General features: G+C 47.7%; 2 protein-coding genes across 5 annotated transcripts in view; both read left to right on the forward strand.

Moving 5' to 3' along the window:
• The window catches only part of USP4 (ubiquitin specific peptidase 4), a 67,383-nt gene extending 56,563 nt beyond the window's left edge, over positions 1 to 10,820 (forward strand). For 2 of the 4 annotated variants that reach the window (XM_025375397.1, XM_025375399.1), the window contains 7 exons: positions 940 to 1,167; positions 2,342 to 2,412; positions 2,677 to 2,795; positions 3,125 to 3,274; positions 6,475 to 6,578; positions 9,486 to 9,574; positions 9,923 to 10,820. In XM_025375397.1, the coding sequence (XP_025231182.1) occupies positions 940 to 1,167; positions 2,342 to 2,412; positions 2,677 to 2,795; positions 3,125 to 3,274; positions 6,475 to 6,578; positions 9,486 to 9,574; positions 9,923 to 10,081 (920 nt within the window). In that variant the 3' untranslated portion in view covers positions 10,082 to 10,820. The remainder of the gene's footprint in view (positions 1 to 939; positions 1,168 to 2,341; positions 2,413 to 2,676; positions 2,796 to 3,124; positions 3,275 to 6,474; positions 6,579 to 9,485; positions 9,575 to 9,922) is intronic. The other 2 variants (XM_025375398.1, XM_025375400.1) reach the window with 1 other exon arrangement.
• Positions 10,462 to 17,660, forward strand: C2H3orf62 (chromosome 2 C3orf62 homolog). Its single transcript, XM_025375404.1, has 3 exons — positions 10,462 to 11,957; positions 13,654 to 13,745; positions 16,572 to 17,660. The coding sequence occupies exons 1-3, from the start codon at positions 11,512 to 11,514 to the stop codon at positions 16,835 to 16,837; spliced, it is 804 nt and encodes a 267-aa protein (XP_025231189.1). The 5' UTR covers positions 10,462 to 11,511; the 3' UTR covers positions 16,838 to 17,660.
• Positions 17,661 to 27,689: the final 10,029 nt, after the last annotated feature.

The following is a 27,689-nucleotide window of genomic DNA, read 5'->3' on the forward strand; positions in this document are numbered from 1 at the left end:
GGGCGCCTGTAGTCCCAGCTACTCGGAGGCTGAGGCAGGAGAATGGCCTGAACCTGGGAGGCGGAGCTTGCAGTGAGCCGAGATCGCGCCACTGCACTCCAGCCTGGGTGACACAGCGCGAGACTCCGTCTCAAAAAAAAAAAAAAAAAAAAAAAAGCTGGGCATGGGCACATGCCTGTAATCCCAGCTGCTCAGGAGGCTGAGGTAGGAGAATCGCTTGAACCCGGGAGGTGAAGGTTGCAGCGAGCCGAGATCGTGCCATTATACTGTAGCCTGGGTGACAGAGTGAGACTCCATCTCAGATAGATAGATAGGTAGGTAGGCAGATAGATAGATAGATAGATAGATAGATAGATAGATAGATAGATAGATAGATAGATAGATAGATAGATAGATAGATAGATAGATAGAAAGAATGGCTAGAGTGAGACTGTCTCGGATGGATGGATGGATGGATGGATGGGTGGATGGATGGATGGGTGGGTGAGTGGGTGGGTGGATGGATGGGTGGGTGGGTGGATGGATGAAAGATAGTGTTTCTCACCAAGCTGTCTTCTTGAGTGTTGAATATGTGTTTCATTTACGCCCTTTTCTTTCTGTGGGCCTAATGATGAAGTTGCAAGAGTGAGAGACCATGTGCTGTGATGGCCACTAGACAGGATAGCAGGGCTGCTGAATCTCATTGTGCCTGCAGGTGGCTCATTTAAGCTCTCTGAGCCTGTACTTCCTCATCGTGGAATAGCAGTGCCCAGTCTGCCTGTCTTGCAAGGGTATGGTGAGGGTCACATGTGACTTCAAGTTAAATGCAAAGGAATAGATTTAATTTCATATACACAGAACAAAATCTGGAAGGAAACACCATAGTTATGTATTAAATAAAATTTTTAACATTGAAATGGTGGGAAATTATATACATATTGTTTTCCATTTATGTGCCAGGAGAAGATGAGGAAGAAATGGAGCATCAGGAAGAAGGCAAAGAGCAGCTTTCAGAAACAGAAGGCAGTGGGGAAGATGAGCTGGGAAATGACCCCACTAAGACCACGCAAAAGAAGATCAAAGGCCAGCCCTGCCCCAAAAGGCTTTTTACCTTCAGTCTTGTGAACTCCTATGGAACAGCTGACATAAATTCACTTGCAACTGATGGAAAACTACTTAAACTCAACTGTAAGCACTTTTTCTGACCTTTCAAGCTGGGCTTTAGGGACTTAGGATCTGTTCGAAAATCCTTGCACTCGATACTTACCGCATTGGGCTTTCACAGTCTCTGTGCCTCCAGGAGCAGACACTCGTATGATCCTTGGCTTGAAGCCCTCTAAGGACTGTTTCAAAGGTCTCCCTACCTTTCAGGCTTTTCTCCTCGGTCCTCGATGACCTCGGAGGAAAGTAGGTCTCTCTCCACTCCCTCTGTGGGGGTTTGCTGTGGGTCAATAACCTTTCCCATGGCCACTCTTGGCAGTAACATTTCCCCATACTTGTTCACTTATAAGAATAAACGCATATTTATTTTGTTCATTAATGCTCAAGAAATGTGATCCATTCAGAGGATGGTCATGAATTTTGTAGCCTCACCGTCACATGGAGGTTGTAATGGAGACTGCTGTACAGACAGGAAGAGGCATTCTGAGGAGTTGTGTGAAAAGCACAATTGGCCAGTGAGGACACATGCCAGCTGGGGGAGGGGAAGCATCTCTGTCTTTCAGCTCCCTTCCCACCTCACCCTCCTGAGTAGCTGAGACTACAGGTGCGCACCACCATACCCAGCTAATATTTATAGTTTTTGTAGAGACAGGGTCTCACTATGTTGCCCAGGCTGGAATGCCTTGCAAATTCTAGCCATCTTCTCAAACTCCAGTCTTTGACTCTTCAGCTTAATCTTTCCCTCTCTTCCCTATGCTAAGTCCTGGCAACTGCCTGCAGGCAATAAGTTAGGACGATGTAGGGGTCTCTTTTTTTCCCCTTCTCTCAGGGATCTCCTTCCTGCTGTATCCAATGTCTGAAAACAATTGTTTCATCCATTTTCAGGTTTTTTTTTGGTTTGTGGGAGGATGATAAATCTGGGCCCTATTACTCCATCTTGACCTGTGCCCTTTCAGAATTCTCCATAGTTAGTTCCTTTGTAGCTTATCTGTATCACTAAGGAAGTCTTTGCCAAAGGCTTTTTGGGTCTGGGGGTCAGAAGGGCTGGCCCATTGCAGAGCATTGCTCTTGGCAGTGGCTGCTGATGGGGGAGAAGGTGTTGATGGTGTGGCCTGAGTGTGATCCTTCTCACTCCTGTCACTTGGAGAGCCTCTCCTGTTGCTTGCCATTCCATAACAAGTGACATTTTGGTCCTCCTCAGCTCGATCTACACTGGCCATCGATTGGGACAGTGAAACTCGGAGCCTTTACTATGATGAGCAAGAATCTGAGGTAGGTCCCTTGGGGTTTGTGGTCGGTGGTGTCTGCTGATTTCTGCTCTGGATGTGGACTGCGATCACTTTCACCAGTTGCACAGCAATTTAGCAAGTCATATTTAAGACTGAGAAGGAAAAGCACTTCAAGAGTTTGTCATTTTATGTTCAGAGTCTCTAGAAAGGTTACTACATTCCAGGTGGGAGAGCCTCTGAAGGCCTTCGTGTCTTAATGCAGTAAGATCTCTTTCTCCAGCAGAACTGAGTGCTTTGTTTCCCATAGGCCTACGAGAAGCATGTGAGCATGTTGCAGCCTCAGAAGAAGAAGAAGACCACAGTGGCCCTGAGAGACTGCATAGAGCTCTTCACCACCATGGAGACCCTTGGGGAGCATGACCCCTGGTATGCAGCTCCTCACTTTCTGAGCAGAGGCCCCATGCACCCCAGGACTCAGATCTGCCAGGGCCATCTGTGCACATAAACCCCTTTGTGTTTGGATGTGTCACTTCTTTATATAGCCAACCCTACAACATAGTCCTCTGTGAGTTGAGGTTTCCTAGGAAAGCCATCACCCCATTTTGGAAGACAGGTCCCTGGCCAGAAGCAGTAGTGTTGAGTGCTGACCTAAAGGATGGCAGCTGTCAGGGGACTGCAGCTGTGCCTCCATGCATGAGTGCCCAGGTGGTACCGGCTGCCTGCCTGCCCTACTAAGTAGAGGTTTTTCTTTTCAGGTACTGTCCCAACTGTAAGAAGCATCAACAGGCAACAAAAAAGTTTGACCTATGGTCCTTGCCCAAGATCCTGGTGGTCCACCTCAAACGTTTCTCCTACAACAGATACTGGAGGGATAAGCTTGACACAGTTGTAGAATTCCCAATCAGGTGGGTCATGGTGACTACGGTGTTAGGAACATTTAAAAACAGGCAGAAAATCTTGGCACTGATTGGCTGAGTGGTTTGCCACCAAAAGCTTTTCTGAGTAAGGATGTGTGTTGCTGGGCTCTAGGAGGTCAGAATTTAGCTGTAGTTACCCCTCCTGTCCCTATCCTGCATCTTCGGGGAAGAGACTCTTCAGTGGAACATTTGCCCAGACACAGGCTGTTCACAGTCATCCCTGCCACTGCTAGTTTCCCTCTCAGGTCACTTAGGCTACCTAACTATCCTGTTTTTCCTGTCCATCATCTGTCACAGGTAGCCTCACCTTAGCAGAGGCAGTCCAATAGGGGACAAGGCAACCAAGAATAGCCTGCCAGGGAGAGCTGGGTTATTATTGGGGGATGCAGTTGGGCTGCAGACCTGCCATGGTCCTGTCCCTGGGGTAGGGACTGGGACTGGCTGTCTACTCATATCCTCTCAAGCCCCACGGTACAGACCGTAACTAAGAACAGGAAAGTAAGTCAACAGATAGATGTTCCCTGGCTGGGCACAGTGGCTCACGCCTGTAATATCATCAATTTGGGAGGCCAAGGTGGGAGGATCACTTGAGCCTAGGAGTTCAAAAACAGCCTGGGAAACAGACTTCCTCTCTACAAAAAATAAAAAATATATTTAAAAAAAATAGGCTGGGCATGATGGCTCACGCCTGTAATCCCAGCACTTTGGGAGGCCAAGGTGGGCGGATCACAAGGTCTGGAGATCAAGACCATCCTGGCCAACATGGTGAAACCCCATCTCTACTAAAAATACAAAAGTTAGCTGGACGTGGTGGCACGCACCTGTAGTCCCAGCTACTCAGGAGGCTGAGGCAGGAGAATCGCCTGAACCTGGGAGGCAAAGGTTGCAGTGAGCCAAGATCGTGCCACTGCACTCCAGCCTGGTGACAGAGCGAGACTCCATCTCAAAAATAAAAATAAAAAAGAGGCCGGCACAGTGACTCACACCTGTAATCCCAGCACTGTGGGAGGCCAAGGCAGGTGGATCACTTGAGATCAGGAGCTGGAGACTACCCTGGCCAACATGGTGAAATCCTGTCTCCAGTAAAACTACAAAAATTAGGTGGGTGTGGTGGTGCATGCCTACAATCCCAGCTACTTGGGAGGCTGAGGCAGGAAAATCTCTTGAACACAGTAGGTGGAGGTTACAGTGAGCCAAGATTGTGCCACTGCACTCCAGCCTGAGTGACAGAGCAAGCCCCTCTCTCAAAAAAAAAAAAAAAAAAAAAAGTAGGCCAGGCGTGGTGGCTCACACCTGTAATCTCAGCACTTTGGGAGGCTGAGGCAGGCTGATCACTAGGTCAGGAGATCAAGACCATTCTGGTTAACACGGTGAAACCCCGTCTCTACTAAAAATACAAAAATTAGCTGGGTGTGGTGGCGGACACCTATAGTGCCAGCTACTCGGGAGGCTGAGGCGGGAGAATGGCATGAACCTGGGAGGTGGAGCTTGCAGTGAGCCGAGATCGTGCCACTGCACTCCAGCCTGAGCGACAGAGCAAGACTCCATCTCAAAAAAAAAAAAAGAAAGAAAAAAAAGGGAGTTGCCCACAAAATGTACATTTTAAAATGCTTTCTTCGGGAAAGAATAGATACATGAAGTATAGCATGTCAGCAGGAGACTCCAGGTAATGGCTAATAAGTATTTGTTGTAAAAATTCTTTATCTTGGCTGGGCTCAGTGGCTCACGCCTGTAATCCCAGCACTTTGGGAGGCTGAGGCGGGCAGATCATGAGGTCAGGAGTTTGAGACCAGCCTGACTAACATGGTGAAACCCCATCTCTACTAAAAGCACAAAAAAAAAAAATTAGCCAGGCATGATGGCGCACGCCTGTAATCCCTGCTACTCGGGAGGCTGAGACAGGAGAATCACTTGAACCCAAGAGGCGGAGGTTGCAGTGAGTCAAGATCATGCCACTGCACTCCAGCCCGGGTGACACAGTGAGACTTCTTCTCAAAAAAAAAAAAAATTATTTATCTTTTCTGTGTGTTTGAGAAATTGTAAATAAAGAATTGGAGGAAGAAAGCTTTCTGGGGCCTGTTTTGGCTGAGTTTAAATTATTATGGCACCAATTGTAATTCTGTTAAGAACAGCCATTTCTGCATAGTTGCTGAAGCCCTCTGTGTGTATCTCTAGACCCTCTCATCACCATTTTGTCTGGTGCTGGAGTTACCCAGAAAGTTTCTCCCATTTTCTTTTGTTGTTGTTCTTTTTTTTCTTTTTTTTTTTTTTGAGATGGTGTCTCGCTCTGTCGCCAGGCCAGAGTGCAGTGGCGCGATCTCGGCTCACTACAACCTCTGCCTCCTGGGTTCAAGCGATTCTCCTACCTCAGCCTCCTGAGTAGCTAGGACTACAGGTGCGTGCCACTAGCCCAGCTAATTTTTTTATTTTTAGTAGAGATGGGATTTCACCAAGTTGGCCAGGATGATGATCTCGATCTCCTGACCTCATGATCCACCCACCTCTGCCTCCCAAAGTGCTGGGATTACAGGCGTGAGCCACTGCGCCTGGCGTTTTTTTGTTGTTGTTGTTGTTGTTTTTTAGACGGAGTTTCGCTCTTGTCACCCAGGCTGGAGTGCAATGGCACTATCTCTACTCACTGCAACCTGCACCTCCCGAGATCAATCGATTCTCCTACCTCAGCCTCCCAAGTAGCTAGGATTACAGGCATGTGCCACCATGCCCAACTAATTTTTGTATTTTTTAGTAGAGATGGGGTTTCACCATGTTAGGCAGGATTGTCTCAATCTGCTGACCTTGTGATCTGCCCGCCTCGGCCTCCCAAAGTGCTGAGATTACAGGCGTGAGCCACGGTGCCCGGCCTAATTTTTGTGTTTTTAGTAGAGACAGGGTTTTAGCATGTTGGTCAGGCTCGTCTCAAATTCCTGACCTCAGGTGATCCACCTGCCTTGGCCCCCCAAAGTGCTGGGATTACAGGCAGGAGCCACCACACCCGGCCCCATTTTCTACCCTGAGTATGTCAGTGGTCAGCACATGGACCCTAGGGCCCCTTACATCTTGGTCTTTCTCAAATAGTTTGAGTGCCTCCCTGTGTTCTGCTCTGTTGCATAACAGAGGTTGCTGGGTTACTCTAACTACTTTGTCTGGGTTTAACATATTCAAGAACTATTTTTGTGTTTTGTGCTCAGAGGGCTGAACATGTCTGAGTTTGTCTGTAACCCGTCAGCAAGGCCTTATGTGTACGACCTCATTGCCGTGTCCAATCATTATGGAGCCATGGGGGTTGGCCACTGTAAGTATTGACATCTGCTTCCTTCTGAGATGCTGAAATGCGCTTGGCCATCATCTCTCACCAGTGGACCAGGCATTGCCCTAAATGCTTTGCTTATGCAGTTTCACAGGCTTCATGCTGTAGTCTTTCTTCATAGTGATTCCCCTCTTTGTTCTTTTTTTAATTCTTTTTTTTTTTTTTTGAGATGGAGTCTCGCTCTGTCGCCCAGGCACAGTGGCGCGATTTCTGCTCACTGCAAGCTCCGCCTCCCAGGTTCACACCATTCTTCTGCCTCAGCCTCCCGAGTAGCTGGGAGTACAGGCACCTGCCACCACGCCCGGCTAATTTTTTTGTATTTTCAGTAGAGACGGGGTTTCATCGTGTTAGCCAGGATGGTCTTGATCTCCTGACCTCGTGATCCACCCTCCTTGGCCTCCCAAAGTGCTGGGATTACAGGCGTGAGCCACTGTGCCCGGCTTCTTAATTCTTTTTTTAAAGTTCTTTTTTCCATTTTCATATTCTTTAATTCAGTACCCCCACCTCTAGGAATCTATCCTAAGGACCTTGACACTGGGGAGAAGCTTTATACACACAGATACTCACCTGTTTAAAACAGTGAAAAGTTAGAGCATCGGTGACCAACTGGCATTACTGTCTATCTACTTGATGGAAGAATACATAAACATTAAAAATAAAATTAGGCCAGGCATGGTGGCTCATGCCTATAATCCCAACACTTTGGGAGGCCAAGGCGGGAGAATCACTTGGGACCAAGAGTTCAAGACCAGCCTGGCCAACAATGCAAGATCCTCTCTCTAAAAAACAACAAAAAAAATTAGTTAGATGTGATGGCACCCCTGTAGTGCCATCTACTTGGGAGACTGAGGCTGGTGGATCCATTGAACCTGGAAGGTTGAGGCTGCAGTGAGCCATGATTGTGCCACTGCACTCCAGTCTGAGCAACAGAGCAAGACCTATCTTAAAAAGATAAGAAGTAGGCCGGGCGCGGTGGCTCAACGCCTGTAATCCCAGCACTTTGGGAGGTCAGGCAGGTGGATCACCTGAGGTCAGGAGTTCAAGACCAACCTGACCAACATGGAGAAACCTGGTCTCTACTAAAAATACAAAATTAGCTGGGCGTGGTGGTGCATGCCTGTAATCCCAGCTACTCGGGAGGCTGAGGCAGGAGAATCACTTGAACCCAGGAGGCGGAGGTTGTGGTGAGCCGAGATCATGCCATTGCACTCCAGCCTGGGCAACAAGAAAAACTCCATCTCAAAAAAAAAAAAAAAGATAAAAAATAAATAAAAATTAAATTAATACTAACCTGGGGAAATGCTGATGGTATGTTAAATGAAAACAACTACACAACATTATATCCTTACCAAAGGTATTATCACAACTGTGGTAACGAACAAGCAAAGAAACTGATGGGCCGAGGAGTGTGAGCCTTGAAGGATTGACACCAAAATGTTAATTTTACTTTTTTCCTCTTCGCTTTACTTTTTTGCAAAATTTCTGTAAGGTTTGCTTTTTTTTTTTTTTTTTTTTTTTGAGACTGAGTCTCGCTCTGTTGCCCAGGCTGGAATGCAGTGGCACGATCTTGGCTCACTGCAGGCTCCTCCTTCTGGGTTCATACCATTCTCCTGCCTCAGCCTCCCAGGTCGCTGGGACTACAGGTGCCCGCCACCATGCCTGGCTAATTTTTTGTATTTTTAGTAGAGACGGGGTTTTGCCATGTTGCCCAGGCTGGTCTTGAACTCCTGGGCTCAAGTGATCCACCCTGCCTTGGCCTCCCAAAGTGTTGGGATTACAGGTGTGAGTCACCGTGACCAGCCTGTGTTCATTTTTATTTGCTAATTTTTGCACACAAACATACCATTTGGGCAAGTTTCTCATCCTCAGTTTTCTCATCCATGAGGTTAGGCTGGTTGTGTGAGGGTACACATTGGGCCTACAGTTGGAACTTCAAGATTGAAAGCCACCATTGCTGCTATTGTGTCAAGCACAGACTGTGTGAACTGGCCATGAACACCTTCTCTGTTGCCTTTTCCCATGATCCTCACCACCACTTTGTGCAGTCAATGCTATAGTGAGGAACTGAGGCTGCAGTGTTGAACCCCTCACCTAAAGCCACACAGTAAGATGACACTGGAAATCAGATCTCCATTGGATTCTGAGGTTTCTGAGAGTCTGGGTGGAGCAGGAACTGGGCTGGGATTGCTGTAATAAACACATCCTGCTTGGGAATAGTCTAAAATCGAGACAGGGAGCATTGTCTGTAAGAAATGCTTAAATCATTGTGGGAAACTGTTACCCAACCACAGACTCTGGACTCCTAGTTTGAAAGATAAATTTTTCTTTTTTCTTTTTTCTTTTTTTTTTGAGACAAGAGACTAAGGTATATTGTTCACATCCCAGCTCTGCAAACCCAAACACTCAATGTTCCCCTAACTGGGATTATTCTGCAGGCTCCAGAGGCACTAAGCATTCTGTTGCTGTTAGTAGCCACCTGCCTAGACGCAGTGGGGGAGATTGACTTGACATGTCCTTGTGAGAGCTATTGTTTTGCTTAAATCTTCGAAGTTTCAGCTCCTTTTACGGGTTCCCTGGTTTTAGATTATTGCACATAGCCATCCTGAAGATTGGCACTGAATAGCTCTATTTTTTGGATTAGTTTCCCAAAATTATAGTTTAAAACCTTGGTCCCTGACAGCTCCATTTTTAGCCTTTTCATCCTTTTTGAGAAGGAACAGATTAGAAAAGAAGGTGAGTTGTTTTTTGGTTGTTAAGACACACACTGTAAACTATTTTTAATTTCAGGGGTTTTGTTTTGGGGATTTTTGTGTTTATTTAGTGCATGCCTAATAAGCTAGCCAGATTAATTCTCTGGAGACCGCTAGAGTATTTTCTTTGTTAACTTGGCAGACACCGCATATGCGAAGAACAAACTGAATGGGAAATGGTATTACTTTGATGATAGCAACGTGTCCCTGGCCTCTGAGGATCAGATAGTGGTGAGTAGGCCATGATATGTGGTTCTTCCTCATGTCTTTATGGATTAAAGCTGGGAAGAGCCTCTGTCAGGCTAGTTGGTTATTTCATCATCCTGATGTGACAGTGGGAGCTAGGTGTGACAGAGCTGGCTGGCATTCCTTCAGGGACCTTCATAAATGAGATGCTCAGCTCACTTCAGAGTTCTCTGCACAGGGCTCCTTCCATTCCCTGCTCCCTGGCAGAGCTGGAAGGGTCTCCTCTGTGTGGATATGGCAGATCTTTGAGAGTTTTGGACAACTAGAGAAAAGCTGGGGAAAATGGGTGCTTTTTCCAACCACTGAATGGCCTTTCCCCCTCTTGTATTTTAGACTAAAGCAGCTTATGTGCTATTTTACCAGCGTCGAGATGATGAATTTTATAAGACGCCTTCACTCAGCAGTTCTGGTTCCTCTGATGGAGGGACACGACCAAGCAGCTGTCAGCAGGGCTTGGGGGATGATGAGGCTTGCAGCATGGACACCAACTGATGCTGACTCCACGATCCTGCCACCCTGCAGCACCAGCGTAATCCCCCAGGAGAACATCTTTGACACTCTGCAGACTGCTAGTGTTCTGTCCAAAAACCAGACAAGGAAATACCCTTCTTTTATGAGCAGAAGGGGGAAAAAAAAAAAAAAGACCGTTTACCTAGAAGAAGCTATGTCAAGAGGCTGAATTATTTTTATTTTTAAACAGGTGGTGAGAAATTTCTGTGAAACCTGTGAAGCTGAAAAGGGGGTGGGATGGGGGTACACAATGGAGTATGTCTGATGGATCCCAAAGAATGGAGAGAAACACAGGCGCTGAGTATGGAGCAGCCTGGAGACCCACCCCACCTGCAGGGCTGCCCTGAGCGCCTGGATTTCTGGTTCTGATGCTGATACTAGTCACCCCAAGTAGTCTGCTCACAGTAACCCAAGCCTCAAGTAAACTCCCCTTTCCCTCGCTATGTGCACTGATACGGGTTTATAATTTTTTGAAAGTTACCCACTGAAGCCCATTTCTCCGTTGAGTCATCTTGTAATTTCCAGCTTTCTCCCCGCTAAGGAAATGAAGATATTTAGTGTTGGGGATCCTGGCCTCTCAACCTCCTGTGGAACCCAGCAGTTATGTTACATCCCCTGCTACCCTAGATGAATTAAGACGGTCAAATGCTGCGTGGAACTTTTATTAGATAACACACTTTTTATTAGGTAACACTTAAAGGAAGTCAGTACATAAAACTGCCTGGTGCTGTGTCCCATCCAGTTGTTTCCATGTTGGCTTGAGAACAGAAATCTTTGTGGGAGTTGTCAGCCTGGAAAGGGCTCCAGTTCATGACGATTTAGGGTAGTAATACATTTTGGTGTTACCCAGATGCTTTCTAGAACAGGTTCTTTCCTCATCCCTGCCAAGACTCTTACCGGGACCCGGGTCGAAAGACCCGTCCCCACTCCCACCGAGGGGCCAGCTGCTGCGTGTGGGGCCACAAGGCCTTAAGGAACCGGACGTACGGGTCTGGGCTTTTTTGTTTGACCTTTAACCTAATCCGTGGGGGTCTGGGGCCTGCGCGGGGCGCGCGCATGCGATGACCGTTGGCTGGGTAGGCGTCACTGCGCTGCGGGTGAAGACAAGGACGTGGCTGCGACCTGTCGGAGGGCGGGGTGCGGGGTACGGCCGGGCGGCCTGGGAGCCGCGGTGGGGCGAGAGGCAGTAGCGGGGCGGGCCAGGAAGCTGTGGGAAGTGGGGCGGGGCGTCCTTGGGGCTTCTGGCAGATCGCGGGTTCCTCCGCGATAGCCGAGAACCGCCTACTCCAGGAGGAAAGCCCGAGGGTTGTTGGTCCTGCTGTAGCCAGGGCCAAGCTCCGGGAAATCGTGGCCGTTCAGGGGTAGTTTGCAGCCTTATTTGTAACATTATTGTGTTGCCCTGTGCATTTCCAATGCATTACATAAAGACATGGTCGCTTTTAGGAGAAATGTCTGAAAAACTAAGAAGATGCAGAAAGGAACTGACTGCAGCCATTGACCGGGCCTTTGAAGGAGTTAGTTATTCCCAGGAGTGCACAGGCCGGCGGAGGCTGGAACTGAGCGCTGCGCCGCTCTCCTCCTCGCTGCCCGTGCACAGACTCCTCTGCAGAAGACATCCTCTGGCAGCCTGCTCCTCTGCTGTTCCTTTTGCTGCTGTCCCATGTGCTCCTGAGAATGAGAACCCTGCCTTTGCAACAAACCATGCCCCGGTAAATGCAAAACCACATGCTCTGTGCCCCGAGAGAAAACCTCTGACGAGCAAGGAAAATGTATTGATGCATTCCTCCATTTTGGCATCTGAAAGAGAGTCTTGGAGAACTGCAGGAGAGGGGGAAAACTGGAGAAAAGAAAATTTAAGGTGATTCTGATTTTGATAGCTTAACAGCTACAATTAAGGGGATTCTTGTTTTTGAAAAAATTGTTGAAGATCCTAGATTTAGTTTATGACAGTGCTCTTACCTCCTCTTGGCAACTCTGTGACTGCATTTGGGGAGTTCATAGACATTCTTCAGAATCTGGCCTAGGAAACAGTTGTATTTTGTGTATGTGTTCCAGTTGAGGGGCTAGTTGTCAATCGTTGATGTCAAACCAGTCATGGAAACCACTTTGCAGTACCCAAAGGGGTAGTGGATGTAAAATAACCTGGTGTTTAAAATAACCTTATTTTTTAAGTTGCAGAAACAAAAGTCTTAATTCCATCTTAACTTCTGTGTTTGAATCTGGACACTGGGGCCTTTGATACCCTCCTTTGCCCACATTAGGGAGAGGCTGAATTGAAGTCTGGGCCCTACTTCCTGGCTTATCTTTGCCTCTGCTCCCCACTCTTACCCCAGAGTTTTTTGGACCATCACCAGGTCTCCTCTAGACTTTTTCTTCTCCCAAGTAACTTGAAATTGCCTGGTCCCAGACAGCTTGACTTGGAGAAGGGATGAACATAAGAGATGAAGCTTCAAAGTTCTGCCATCTTGGCTGCTTCATAGGAAGGGAATAAAGAGGCCATTTAATTCATTCAGCTCCACAAAAAATTTTTTTCCTTTCAACTCCACAAATAAATTGGTACTCATAAGCAGTGCAGGCCTTATTGGGTGTGGTGGCACGCCTGTAATCTCAGCACAGGGAGGCTGAGGTGGGTGGCTCGCTTGAGGTCTGGTGAAACCCTGTCTCTACTAAAAACACAAACAGTAGCCGAACGTGGTGGCGCGCATCCATAATCCCAGCTACTCGGGAGGCCGGGGCAGGAGAATTGCTTGAACCCAGGAGGCAGAGATTGCAGTGAGCTGAGATCTTGCCACGGCACCCCAGCCTGGGTAACAGCAAGACTCCATCTAAAAAAAAAAAAAAAAAAAAATGTTGGGCATAGTGGCTCACGCCTGAATCCCAGCACTTTGGGAGGCTGAGGCGGATGGCTCACCTGAGGTCAGGAGTTTGAGACCAGCCTGGCCAACATGGTGAAACCCGTTTCTACTAAAAATAGAAAAATTAGCTGGGCGTGGTGGTGGCCGCCTGTAATCCCAGCTACTCCAGAGACTGAGGCAGAAGAATCGCTTGAACCCGGGAGGCAGAGGTTGCAGTGAGCTGTGATTGCGCCATTGCACTCCAGCTTGGGGGACAAGAGTGAGACTTCGTCTCAAAAAAATAAAATAATAAAAATAAATAAATAAATGAAACAAACAAATGCAGGCTGGGTGAGGTGGCTCGTGCCTGTATTCCCAGCACTTTGGGAGACCGAGGTGAGTGGATCATCTGTGCCCAGGAGTTCGAGACCAGCCTGGGCAACATGGCTAAACCCTGTCTCTAAAAAAGAAAAAAAATTAATAGTCTGATACAGTCATGTGAGTCTGTAATACAGTCATGTGAGTTATTATGGTAAAGCTGTTAGTCAGTTTCTCCACTGACGTAGCAGTTTCCAATTGTCCTCTAATCAAAGCATAAATGACAAGATCACCAGTAAGTTTTTGTCTTTGAGATTATCTAAAACTGAGTTTCCCTTCAATATTTTCTTGAAAGAGAATCTAATTCCCCACCTTTTCTTCCCCCCAACCTGGGGGCTGCAGGAAAGATATGGAGAGAGATTTGAAGGCTGACTCAAACATGGCACTCAACAATTCTAGCCAAGAGGTCACAAAGGATCTGCTTGAAATGATCGGTGAGTACAGTGGGCCAGTCCGTCCTGTCCTTGGGAAGATAGGTCCTTCACATGGGTCTGAGTCAGCAAGTATCTCAGATTTAAGAAACACTCTCGGCCGGGCACAGTGGCTCATGCCTGTAATCCCAGCACTTTGGGAGGCCGAGGCGGGCAAATCACGAGGTCAGGAGTTCAAGACCAGCCTGACCAATATGATGAAACCCCGTCTCTATTAAAAATACAAAAATTGGCTGGGCCCGATGGCTCACACCTATAACCCCAGCATTTTGGGAGGCCGAGGCAGGCGGATCACGAGGTCAGGAGATTGAGACCATCCTGGCTAACATGGTGAAACCCCATCTCTACTAAAAAATATAAAATATTAGCCGGGCATGGTGGCGGGCTCCTGTAGTCCCAGCTACTTGGGAGGCTGAGGCAGGAGAATGGCGTGAAACCAGGAGGAGGAGCTTGCAGTGAGTCGAGATCGTGCCACTGCACTCCATCCTGGGCAACAGAGCGAGACTCAGTCTCAAAAAAAAAAAAAAAAAAAATAGCTGGGCGTGGTGGTGCACACTTGTAATCCCAGCTACTCGGGAGGCTGAGGCAGGAGAATTGCTTGAACCTGGGAGGCAGAGGTTGCAGTGAACCGAGATCGCACCACTGCACTCCAACCTGGGGGACAGAGTGAGACTCTGTCTCAAAAAGAAAAAAAAAAGAAACACTCTCTTCTAGTTTGAGTACCATACCAAGATCTGTCTCTTAAAATTTTTTTTAATTAGCTGGTCACAGTGGTATGTGCCTGTAATCCCAGCTACTAGGGAGGCTGAGGTGGAAGGATCACTTGAGCCCAGGAGTTCAAGCTACTGTACTACAGCCTGGGCAACTGTATGAGATCCCATCTCAAAAAAAAACACCACCACCACTTTTTGCAGGGCGAGACAGAGTCTCATAATATTACTCAAGCTGGAGTGCGTGGTACAATCACAGTTCACTGCAGCCTCAACCTCCCTGGGCTCAGGTGATCTTCCCAGCTCAGCCTCCCAAGTAGCCGTAGTACTATAGTAGTACTACAGGTGCACGCCACCATGATTGGCTAATTTTTGTATTAGAGTTTTGCTATGTTGTCCAGGCTGGTCTCGAACTCCTAGGCTCAGGTGATCCATTTACTGTAGCCTCCCAGTGCTGGGATTATAGGCAACAGCCATAACGCCTGGCCAAAACACTCTTATCTTTTTATTTGGTAGATTTGTTTTGCTCAGACTCTGCATTGAGTATAGAACTGAATGTTAACAAACCCTGTTCCTTCCCTCATACAATTGATTATCTTGTGAGGTGATACATCAATCAGGTCATGTCATAAATGTCTAGATACATTGAGTCCCTGAAGGCAAGGGATGGTGGCCACTAGGACATGGTGATTGAGCTTAGATTTTTAGGAAACAGGACATAGGCAAAAAGGAGAGAATAGTTTAGCTGGGGTCGGTAATTAAAGGTTAGGAGAAGGGCTGGGCACAGTGGCTCACACCTTTAATCCTAGCACTTTGGGAGGCAGAGGCAGGCAGATCACTTGAAGTCAGGAGTTCGAGACCAGCCTGGGCAACATGGTGAAACCCCTTCTCTACTAAAAACACAAAAAATTAGCCAGGTGTGGTGATGCACGCCTGTAATCCCAGCCACTTGGATGGCTGAGGCATGAGAATTGTTTCAACCTAGGAGACAGAGGGCAGAGGTTGCAGTGAGCCGAGATCACACCACTGCCCTCCAGCCTGGGTGACAGAACGAGACTCTGTCTCAAAAAAAAAGAAAAAAAAAGATTAGGAGAACAATTAGAAGTCAAAAGCTTTCCTATAATTCTACTACCCAGAGATAACCACTGTTAATACAGTATAGCATACATCCTGTCAGACTTTTTTTCTACATACAAATCTCTGTGTCTTGTATGTGAACTACATGTGCTCTATTTTTTGTCTTGTCTTTTTATTATTAGTAGTAGTAGTAGTATTTTTTATAGAGACGAGGTCTTGCTTTGTTACCCAGGCCGGTCTTGAACTCCTGGTCTCAAGTGATACTCCTGACTCAGCCTCCCAAAGTGCTGAGTTTACAGGCACACCATGCCAATGTGCCCTGTTTTTAAAAAACTCATACTACAGCTCCTAGTAAAGGGATGTATAACCTTGGGTGCTACCTGAAGCTGTTGTTTCTGAAGGGTCTCCAGGTTATGAGGGAGGAAAGGGAGGCCTGGTGAGGGTAGGTACTCACCCTGGGCCACAAAGTAAAACCCCTGTCAGCCTGTGAGTCTCCTCCAGTAGCTCCAGGAGGTAAACTGAAGTCATTACTGCCTCTACCCACCATCTCCCTTGGCCTTCACCAACATCAGGGAGCCTTTTTTTGAGACAGGGTCTCACTCTGTTGCCCAGGCTGGTCTCAAACTCCTGGGCACAAGTGATTCTTCTACCTCAGCCTCTCAAGTTGCTGGGATTGCAGGTACACACCACTGCTCCTGGCTGGGCAGCATTTTGATTACCCTAAAGCCCTTGTTTTTTTTTTCACATTATGTCTTGTCATCCCTGAGAGCCAGGACAGACAACCATGTACATTTCTATATCCTCACACTTACACCTTTCTGGGGGATTGGCATGTAGTTGGAGTAAAAGCTTGGGCCTGAAAGGAAGGTACCAAACCCACCTTAATTTGGCAGTCTGGCAGCCTGCCTGTCCTGGGGCAGGAATGCCTGCTTTTGCATAATCCCTGACGAATGACAACCCATTCATGGTTTTTAACTTGCACCTGAAATGTCTTCAGAAACCTTCCACTGGAATTGTAAAGCTGAATGTTCTTATTTTTAAGACCATACAAGCATCCGAACTATTGAAGAATTGGCTGGAAAAATAGAATTTGAAAACGAGTTGAACCACGTGTGTGGTCATTGCCAAGATTCACCCTTCAAAGAGGAAGCCTGGGCCCTGCTCATGGACAAGAGCCCTCAGAAGGCCTCAGATGCTGACCCTGGCAGCCTCAAACGGGCTTTTGATGATCATAATATCATTGAGACTGTTCTGGACTTGGAAGAGGACTACAATGTGATGACCTCTTTGAAATACCAAATTGAGTAAGGACAGTTGATCTAAGCTTTGATTCCTTACAGCAGGAGGCTGCCCTTCAGCCTGAGCAGAAGCAGCCACAGTGGCCGTCAGGGGCCACATTTCTCAAAAGATTGGCAGAACCTGAATTACCAGACCCTTTTAAAATCCCAGTTATGTCCCTTTTTAAGCTGTGAGACCAGTTTTCTTGAATTCCATTGCTTTGAAATGTTTCCTATTACTGATTTTTTTTTTTTTTTTTTTTTTACTTTCCTTGACATCTCGAATGTGTTTTTTTGATCAATGTTCAATATACCCAGTACCCATGGTAGGTGTGGGTTGTGGGCCTCTGCTGTGTCTCTTGGTGTTCTTTTCCATGGACCCCTAAAAAAGTGCAGGAGTGGCCAGGCACAGTGGCTCACACCTGTAATCCCAGCACTTGGGGAGGCCAAGGCGAGTGGATCACTTGAGGTCAGGAGTTTTGAGACCAGCCTGGCCAACATGGGGACACCCCATCTCCACTAAAAATACAAAAATAAGCCAGGAGTGGTGGTGTGCACCTGTAGTCCCAGCTACTTGGGAGGCTGAGGCAGGAGAACTGCTTGAACCCAGAGGCAGAGGTTGCAATAAGCCTAGATGGCAACGCTGCACTCCATCCTGGGTGACAGAGCAAGACTCCATCTCAAAAAAAAATAATAATTTAGCTGGGCGTGGTGGTTCATGCCTGTATTTCCATCTACTTGGGTGGGGGCTGAGGTGAAAGGATCACTTGAGGCCAAGAGGCGGAGGTTGCAGTGAGCTGAGATCACGCCACTGCACTCCAGCATAGGTGACAGAGTGAGACCCTCTCTCAAAAGAAAAAAACGGGGAAGAAAGGAAACTGAATCTCAGGGAAGTGCCCACCTCCTGAGCTAATAAGAAGGAAGGAATATGGGGGTGAGGCAGAGCTGACGAAAGGCTGTTTTTTGCTTTGATTGTTTTTAAAGACCAAGTGAAGTATAGTATAAAAAGGGGAGAAAGAGTGGAACAAGGAGTTAGATCCGTAACTGTCAGTAGTCAATTGAGATAACTCACTACCTTTGGACCAGCCAGGGCTGTTTATAAGTGCTAAAGCCTGAACAAACCAAAGAGTTGGGGAGAAAGGCCTAATAGCTGAGTGATTGCTGAACAGACTGTCCTTCAGGCCAGTGACTCTGGCATAGGGCCGGCTGCATAGCCAGCAACACCCCTTACCACAGGTCTAGTGATTCCTCTGGGCTCGAAGGTGGAGGCTACACACCCACTCATTAGCAGAGGTTGGCCTGGCACCTGCTGGCGCCCCAAGAACTATAGTATGGTTAGACCCTGGCCACTTGATTGCATGTGCCTCCCCAGTGGGCATGCCCTGGTTCCCAACCAGTTGTGGTCACTGTCACTGCCCTGCCTGGGGCAGGAGTAGAGGTTAAGACTAACTAGAGGCTCCTTCCAGGCCGCCTACCACTCAGTCCTTGCAGGAGGTAACACACTTGATAAGCATTCACAGCCTGTGGAGTCAGAGGCCAATTTCTTCTCCCTGAGCAAGAAGAATGGAAGCAAATGAGAAGTGCTCACAGCATGCTCGACTGCCCCTGCTCAGGTGAAGAATAGCCTGTCTGGATGGAGAGATGTCAGGTTACTTGATACTCAGAAAAACAGGTCTCAAAACAGTGCCTTCCAAATAATACATGTGGTTGTGGACACTCTTCTATAGATGAGGTGGAGCTTAATTCCTGTCCTTACCCCCATATTCCCACCTCATTACCACCCTTTGAAGGTGAACTAGACTTAATGATTCTTCCCACGATTAAAGTGGGAAAAGGGAAAAGTCACAAATTTATAGTGGGAAAGCCTGGCAGACACCTAACCAAGTGATGTCATATATATGTCATGAGAGGGGTACATCACTTCCCTGGTATTCCTACCAAAAACCAAAATTCCCAGTATATGATCATGAGACAAATATTAGACAAATCCAGATGTGGGGGACATTCTACAGGATACCTGGCCAGAACTCAAGACTGTCGAGATGGCCGGGTGCAGTGGCTCATGCCTATAATCCCCAACACTTTGGGAGGTTGAGGTGGGCAGATCACTTGAGGTCACGAGTTCGAGATCGGCCTGGCCAACATGGCGAAACCCCATCTCTGCTAAAAGTACAAAAATTAGCCAGGCGTCATGGCATGTGCCTTTAGTCCTAGCTACACAGGAGGCTGAGGCAGGAGAATTGCTTGAACCCAGGAAGGGGAGGTTGCAGTGAGCCAAGATCGCATCACTGCACTCCAGCCTGGGCAACAAGTGAGACTCCACCTCAAAAAAAAAAAAAGACTGTTGAGGTCATGAAAAATAAAGAAAGACTCAAAAACTATCAACAGACTACTAAAGACCAAGAAGACAGAATGGCTAAATGCAACATGGAATCCTGGAGTGCATCCTGGAACAGAAAGAGAACATTATTGGAAAAACTGATAAAACTTGAATAAAAACTAGTGTTTAATGTATTGATGTCAGTTTCTCAGTTTTGACAAATGTATCAGAGTTATGTAACATGTTAACATTAGAGAGGCTGAGTGAAGGATATATATGAAGTATCTTTTCTGTAAATCTAAAGTTATCCCCAAACTTAAAATGCATGTAATTGCACTTTGGATCAAGTGCAGTTGATCTCAAGTTTGTGAAAATGTGTATGAGCTCATGTGCAAAAAAAACTTTTGGGAGTGAGGGTATAGTCTTTTTTTGTCATCTGTATTTTCTAATTTATCTGCAGTGGATATGTATCAATCACTTCTTTAAAGACAAAAGCAGTTAGTTTTAAAATCCTCATCTCTAGTCAACTAGCCATGGACATCCTTCACAAAGTACCTGTCCAGCAGACCCAACTTTCAGTTTCTGAAGTGGAGTCTAGGGGCCACAACAGGAGGGCTTGGCAGGACCCTGACACAAGGGCAGTCCTTTTCTGGGGGAGCTAGATCCTCAGGAGCTGGATTCTCTAGGTCTCAGGAGCTTAGTTAGTTCACTGGTTTACTACTGGTCAGGGCCTGGCCCCTCTCAGGTGGGGCTTTGCAGGCGTGGCTGTATTAAATGGGGATCTAGCCGGGCAGGGTGGTTCACGCCTGTAATCCCAGCACTTTGGGAGGCTGAGGTGGGTGGATCACTTTAGGTCAGGAGTTTGAGACCAGCCTGGCCAACATGGTGAAACCCTGTCTCTACTAAAAATACAAAAATTAGCCGGCCTTGTGGCACATGCCTGTAGTCCCAGCTACTTGGGAGGCTGAGGCAGAAGAATCGCTTGAACCCAGGAGGCAGACATTGCAATGAGCTGAGATCGTGCCACTGCACTCCAGCCTGGGTGACAGAGTGAGACTGTTGTCTCAAAAAAAATTTTAAAAATGGGGATCTATCTATCCCTAACTCTAGAAGACTTTGAAATTTATTTTTTTTTACCTACCTGGAGTAGAGATGGGAATGAGGGCCCAGCACAGGGTGAGGATGGGGAATGAGGGAGAATACAGGCTCTCCCTGGCCAGAGAGACAGGTATGTCTTTGCTTAAGCAAAGCCTTTATGTAAAAATTCAGATTTGCCAAACAGGCAATTCGTCCTGGAATCCTTGAATGTGGAACTTTTCCTCACTGTAGAAATGCAGCTGTACAGTCAAGCAGGTGAGCCCTGAGCCTCTCCATGGCAGTCCCAGATTAGCAGTGAGTGGGCACATAGGCCTCCTCATTTCCCTGCTGACACGATCTGTCTCTGCATCTCTGGCACCCTGAGGTGCCCAAGAAGAACTTCCCGCCTTCGTCATCTGAATCTATACAGTGGGCAGATACATGCTTATTTGCTCAGAACAGGGTTTGGGGAGCTGTTCTCCAGGGATTTAGTTGGAGGGGGAACAGGTGCCCAGAATTTTAATAAAACTTCCTCAGGTTTGTAAGGAGCTAGGACCAAATATTTCTCAGGCAGACTTGCTAGTTGACCTTGTTCGTGACTGAGAAACTTTAAATGTTTTACATCATTCAGTTCTCTCCCCCACAGTTCATCTTGGCAAGCCAAACAATCACTGAATTGTTTCCATGGAAACACCAAACTGCAATTTGGATTACCAGAATCAAAATAGAAACAAGACAGCTTCAAAAATAAATAGCTTTGGAACTTGCTAGTTGCAAACTGCAAATTGAAGCCATAGCACAAGGCATATGAGAAGCTGGACCCATCCAACCCTATGACAAAAGGGTTTCCAGGATCTATGGCTGCATCCCACCAGTGTTAATGCCAAAGCCACTAGAAACCAGGGTTGTAAGCCAACTGATGATAAACTTTGTAACAATACTTAAGGGAAGAGCTGGTCTTTAGAAGCTTCTAGAAGGAGAGATTTAAGAGCTGGAGGGGAAGGCTGAGAAGAAAGGGCAGGAACAAGGAGAGAGATAAGTGAATGGCAGAGTGAAGTTCCAGCAGGGAGCACAGAGTCACAGCCGAGGCCTGGGAGAAAAGCAGCAATTCTTTTTTTTTTTTTCTGAGACAAGAGTCTTGGTCTGTTGCCCAGGCTGGAGTGCAGTGGCGTGATCTTGGATCAATGCAACCTCCGCCTCCCAGGTTCAAGGGATTCTTCTGCCTCAGCCTCCTGAGTAGCTGGGATTACAGGTGTGCGCCACCACTCTTGGCTAATTTCTGTGTTTTTAGTAGAGATGGGGTTTCACCATGTTGGTCAGGCTGGTCTCGAACTCCTGACCTCGTGATCCGCCTGCCTCAGCCTTCCAAAGTGCTGGGATTACAGGCGTGAGCCACCGCGTCCGGCCAGCAGTTCTTTCAAAGAGGACATTAAAAAGGGCTGGCTGCAGACTGGAAATGATGACCCGGCCCTCAGTTCATTCCGATTCCTGTGTTCCCCACACTCACAGGCATCACTGCCTGTGTAGTCACATGGATCGGGTTCTAGATTGTGAACTCTTGCCAGTTGAGCTCTGGGAGCACTTACATTAGCACACCTCTGCCTCTGTGAGGCTCAGGCCACCACAATTGGCACTGGGATGTACCTTCTCATCTCTAGGACTCAGGGTTCCCCTTACCCATCTGCCTGCTGTGCCCCTCACTCTTAGGCTAGGGGATCTAACTCCTGGCACACCTGCCCTGACTCCTTAGCATTCTCCTGGGCCCACCCCACCACCATCTCTTTCAATCCCAGAGATGTCCAACAGCATCCGAAGACCAGAAGGAAGGAGACAGACAACCTGGGGGCCTATATCCCGCACCTTTCACTCAGGAATGCAGTGATAGAGTAACACCATTCTGCCAACTGGTGAAACTGTGAGTTGTCAATGTTCAAAGGTCAGTGGAGATTTGTAAAAGGGGCCTAGCTCAGGCCAATCTCCCCCCTGAAATGGCTAGACCAGGGGCTCACCGCAGGAGAATGGTGTGAACCCAGGAGGCGCAGATCACGCCACTGCACTCCAGCCTGGGCAACAGAGCAAGATTCCGTCTCAAAAAAAAAAAAAAAAATAGAGACTTTGTCGTGCCTAGGCTAGAGTGCAGTGGCAAGATCTTGGCTCACTGCAACCTCTGTCTCCTGGGTTCAACCAGTTCTCCTGCCTGAGCCTCCCAAGTAGCTGGGATTACAGGCGCCCGTTACTACGTCCGGCTAATTTTTGTATTTTTAGTAGAGAAGGCGTTTCACCATGTTGGCCAGGCTGGTTTTGAACTCCTGATATCAAGTGATCTGCCTTCCTTGGCTTCCCAAAGTGCTGGGATTACAGGCGTGAGCCACTGTGCCCGGCCCAGAGTGGTACTTTTTTTTTTTTTTTGAGATGGAGTCTCACTCGGCGTCCCAAAGTGCTAGTACTATAGGCATGGGCCACTGTGCCCAGCTTCAGAGTGGTACTTCTGATTGAGCCACAAGATGTTTTAATGTGGTAGCAAAGACCAATGAGTCATGCAAACTGTGGGAGGCCTTGGGAAGCCAATACACCTGATTATAGATGATTATTGAACAGGCTCTGGGCCAGGTGCAGTGGCTCAAGCCTATAATCCCAGTACTTTGGGAGCCCAAAGCGGGAGGATCACTTGAGCCCAGCAGTTTGAGATCAGTCTGGGAAACAGGGAGACACCATCTCTATTTTTAAATTTTGTGTGCGTGTGTGTGTGGCAGGGTCTCACTCTTTCACCCAGGCTGAAGTGCAGTGGTGTGATGTCGGCTCACTGCAACCTCCGCTTCCCAGGTTGAAGTGATTTTCCTGCCTCAGCCTCCCAAGTAGCTGTGATTACAGGCTCCTGCCACCACACTCGGCTAATTTTTTATTTTTTGTGGAGATGAAGTTTTGCCATGTTGGCCAGGCTGGTCTGGAACTCCTGACCTCAAGCGATCCACCTGCCTTGGCCCCCCAAAATACTGGGATTACAGGCGTGAGCAACCATGCCCAGCCTATATTTAATTTTTTTTTTTTTTTTTTTGAGACGGAGTTTTGCTCTTGTTGCTCAGGCTGGAGTACAATAGTGCGATCTCTGCTCACTACAAATTCCACCTCCCAGATTCAAGTGATTCTCCTGCCTCAGCCTCCCGAGTAGCTGGGATTACAGGCAGCTACCACCACACCTGGCTAATTTTTTGTATTCTTAGTAGAGATGGGGTTTCTCCATGTTGGTCAGGCTAGTCTCAAACTCCCGACCTCAGGCAATCTGCCCACCTCAACCTCCCAAAGTGCCGGGATTACAGGCATGAGCCACCGCACCTGGCCCTTTTTAAAAAGTTTTTTATAAAAAAAAATTAGGCCAGGCGTGGTGGCTCAAGCCTGTAATCCCAGCACTTTGGGAATCTTGCATGATACCACTACACCAGCGGCGCCGTCAATCCCAGCACTTTGGGAGGCCGAGATGGGTGGATCATGAGGTCAGGAGATCGAGACCATCCTGGCTAACATGGTGAAACCCCGTCTCTACTAAAAAATACAAAAAAACTAGCCAGGCGAGATGGTGGGCGCCTGTAGTCCCAGCTACTCGGGAGGCTGAGGCAGGAGAATGAAGTGAACCCAGGAGGCGGAGCTTGCAGTGAGCCAAGATCAGGCCACTGCACTCTAGCCTGGGTGACAGAGCGAGACTTCATCTCAAAAAAAAAAAAAAAAAAAAAAAAAAAATTAAAGGCTGGGTGCAGTGGCTCACACCTGTAATCCCAGCACTTTGGGAGGCCGAGGCGGGTGGATCGTGAGGTCAGGCGTTCAAGACCAGCCTGGCCAAGAAGGTGAAACTCCATCTCTACTAAAAACAAAATTTCCCGGGCATGGTGACAGGCACCTATAATCCCAGCTACTTGGGAGGCTGAGGCAGAAAATTTCTTGAACCCAGGAGGCAGAGGTTGCGGTGAGCTGAGATTGCGCCATTGCACTCCAGCCTGGGCGACGAGCAAGGCTCTGTCTAAAAAAAAAAAAAAAAAGAAAAAAAAAAAGAAAAAGAAAAAGGCTCTGTCATCCAGAAATAATCTGAGGCTCATATTATTTGCATTCTTCTTGGAATGTGTGGGAGAACATTAATATTTTAGGTTCCAACTAAATATCTAGAGGGAACAAAGATTTACTCAGGAAATCTATTTGACAATGGATCCCAGCCGAAGTGGGGAAGGACTCTGTGTTCTAGACTGTCTGGAAAATGCCTGATTTGACAAAGAGTTTTGGCCTCAGGCCTGGCATAAACTCGGCTCATGCCTGTAATCCCAGCACTTTGAGAGGCTGAGTAGGACCGATCACTTGAACCCAGGGGTTCAAGACCAGCCTGGGCAACATGGTGAAACCCCATCCCTACAAAAAATATAAAAATTAGCCGGGTGTGGCCAGGCCCAATGGCTCACGCCTGTAATCCCAGCACTTTGTAAGGCTGAGGCAAGCAGATCACTGGAGGTCAGTTTAGCTTGAGACCAGTGTGGCCCACAGGGCAAAACCCTGCCTTTACTAAAAATGCAAAAGTTAGCTGGGTTGTGGTGATGGGTGCCTATAATCCCAGCTACTCTGGAGGCTAAGAAAATGGCTTGAGTCCAGGAGGTCAAGGCTGCAGTGAGCTGAGAGCGCACCACTACACTCCAGCCTGGGTGACAAAGTGAGACTCTGTCTCAAAAAAACAAAAAAGGCCGGGCGCGGTGGCTCAAGCCTGTAATCCCAGCACTTTGGGAGGCTGAGACGGGCGGATCACGAGGTCAGGAGATCGAGACCATCCTGGCTAACACGGTGAAACCCCGTCTCTACTAAAAAATAAAAAAAAATTAGCCGGGCGAGGTGGCGGGCGCCTGTAGTCCCAGCTACTCGGGAGGCTGAGGCAGGAGAATGGCGGGAACCCAGGAGGCGGAGCTTGCAGTGAGCTGAGATCCGGCCACTGCACTCCAGCCCGGGCGACAGAGCGAGACTCCGTCTCAAAAAAAAAAAAAAAAAAAAAAAAAAAATAGAGGCAGAGTCAGGCCTGGCATGGTGGCTCACGCCTGTAGTCCCAGCACTTTGGGAGGCCAAGGTGGGCAGATCATGAGATCAGGAGTTCGAGACCAGCCTGGCCAACGTGATGAAACCCCATCTCTACTAAAAATACCACAATTAGCTGGGTGTGGTGACAGGCGCCTGTAATCCCAGCTACTCAGGAGGCTGAGGCAAGAGAATCATTTGAACCTGGGAGGCAGAGGTTGTAGTGAGCCGAGATTGCACCATTGCACTCCAGCCTGGGCAACAAGCGTGAAACTCTGTCTCAAAAAAAAAAAAAGAAAAAAGAGGCAGAGTCTCACTGTGTTGCTGAGGCTGGTCCCAAACTCTTGGACTAAAGAGATTCTCCCTCTTCTGCCTCCTAAATGCTGGGATTACAGGTATGAACCATCGTGCCAGGCTGCAACTATCTTTTTTGAGAGCAGACAGGCTGTTTTCTGGGCACTTTGGGTGAGAGGAGTTGCTGGGAACTGATCTGGGAGAGAAAGCACCTTGACAGGAGCCCTTTGGAGCTTCTGAGGCAAAACATGAAAAGGAGAAATTGGCTGAGCACGATGGCTCATGCCTATAATCCCAGCATTTTGGAAATCGAGGTGAGCAGATCACCTGAGGTCAAGAGTTCAAGACCAGCCTGGCCAACATGGTGAAGCCCCATCTCTATTAAAAGTACAAAAATTAGCTGGTGTGGTGGCAGGCGCTGTAATCCCAGCTACTCTGGTGGCTGAGGCAGGAGAGTCGCTTGAACCCGGGAGGCGGAGATTGCAGTGAGCTGAGGTTGCACCATTGCACTCCAGTCTGGGCCACAAGAGCGAAACACCATCTCAAATAATACATAGATAGATAGATAGATAGATAGATAGATAGATAGATAGATATAGATAGATAACTTGTGAATGTCAAGAAAATTAGGTACTGCAATCAGCTTCATTTCCATCCTTGGGCTGTAGCTGGAGTTGTATCAGAGGGAGAAGCCCCTGGTGGCTTTTTGTTTGTTTTTTTGAGACAGTCTCGCACTATCGCCTACGCTGTAATGCAGTGGTGTGATCCTGGCTCACTGCAACTTCTGCCTCCCGGGTTCAAGCGATTTTCCTGTCCCAGTCTCCCAAGTACCTGGGATTACGGCACCTGCCACCATGCCCAGCTAATTTTTTGTATTTTTAGTAGAGATGGGGTTTCACCATGTTGGCTAGGCTGGTCTCGAACTCCTGACCTCGTGATTCACCTGCCTCAGCCTCCCAAAGTGCTGAGATTACAGGCATGAGGCACCGCGCCCAGCGCTGTGTGGCTTTTTAGGCCCCAGGACCATAGGCTTCCCCCCACATCTGCCCCTGGGTAGCCACATACAGTTCCAGGAACATCTAAAGAGCCAAAGATATTGATTTCCTAGGGACATGCTTGGATGCTTGGGCTGTGACACCCTTGCCAAACCTGGCAGGAACATAGTAGTTAATTTTTTTTTTTTTTTTTTTTTTTGAGACGGAGTCTCCCTCTGTCGCCCAGGCTGGAGTGCAGTGGTGTGATCTCAGCTCACTGCAACCTCCCCCTCCTGGGTTCATGCCATTCTCCCGCCCCAGCCTCCAGAGTAGCTGGGACTACAGGCACCCGCCACCATGCCCAGCTAGTTTTTTGTATTTTTAGTACAGATGGGGTTTCCCGTGTTAGCCAGGATGATCTTGATCTCCTGACCTCGTGATCCACCCACCTCGGCCTCCCAAAGTGCTGGGATTACAGGCGTGAGTCACTGCACTTGGCCTAATTTTTTTTTTTTAAACCTTAGGAATAAATTAAGAAATGATATCTTTTTCTGATGATCCCCAGAGACAGGCAGTGTAATTTTAATTAACCCAGTCTTATTAGGAGATAAGTTTACTCTTCATTCTACAAAGACACTTAACTCATGGAACACTGAGTCACTCTGACCCTTGACTTCATTACACAAAATGAAATACTTCTGAAGAAATACAGAATTTCTTAACTCGTAGCAGGATCAAAGAACAAAGGGTCCTGCTTTCGCATTTCAAAGTTGGACACAGTTCTCAAAAAGGCCACAAATACTTATGGAGTCTCAACTCTAAATTAAAATGACTAATCATTAAACTGTTCAATTTAGAGTAATAAAAGATGTGTAGATACAGACCCCTCTGGCCTATAGTCAGTCTGGGAAGGGTTAGAAAGAACCAACCCTTTGTGTGGCTGGGCTCCTTCCATATCTTCCTTGCACAAGCAATGAAACCCAGCAGGGAAAGCAGTGGAGCTGGCAGAAGGCAGAGTGAGAAGACACCCAGTGAGGACTGAAGGGAGAGGAGAGGCCAGGGCAGCCTCAGGTACAGCTCATACCTTAACTTCCTTGGCCTCAGAGAGGGTTGCTGTGATTGCCCATGGCTCCCTACAGGCCACAGGAGGCCCTTGGTCTGGAAATGAGAGTGAGAGC

The sequence above is a fragment of the Theropithecus gelada genome, chromosome 2 (genome assembly GCF_003255815.1).
Source record: "Theropithecus gelada isolate Dixy chromosome 2, Tgel_1.0, whole genome shotgun sequence".
Classification (NCBI taxonomy): domain Eukaryota; kingdom Metazoa; phylum Chordata; class Mammalia; order Primates; family Cercopithecidae; genus Theropithecus; species Theropithecus gelada.

What these genes read in the sequence shown, in the direction of transcription:
- C2H3orf62 (XM_025375404.1), top strand. Translation starts at nt 11,512, where the DNA reads ATGCATTACATAAAGACATGGTCGCTTTTAGGAGAAATGTCTGAAAAA. An exon ending in TGGAGAAAAGAAAATTTAAG is followed by an intron (nt 11,958 to 13,653) that starts GTGATTCTGATT and finishes TGGGGGCTGCAG; the next exon opens with GAAAGATATGGAGAGAGATT. An exon ending in GGATCTGCTTGAAATGATCG is followed by an intron (nt 13,746 to 16,571) that starts GTGAGTACAGTG and finishes CTTATTTTTAAG; the next exon opens with ACCATACAAGCATCCGAACT.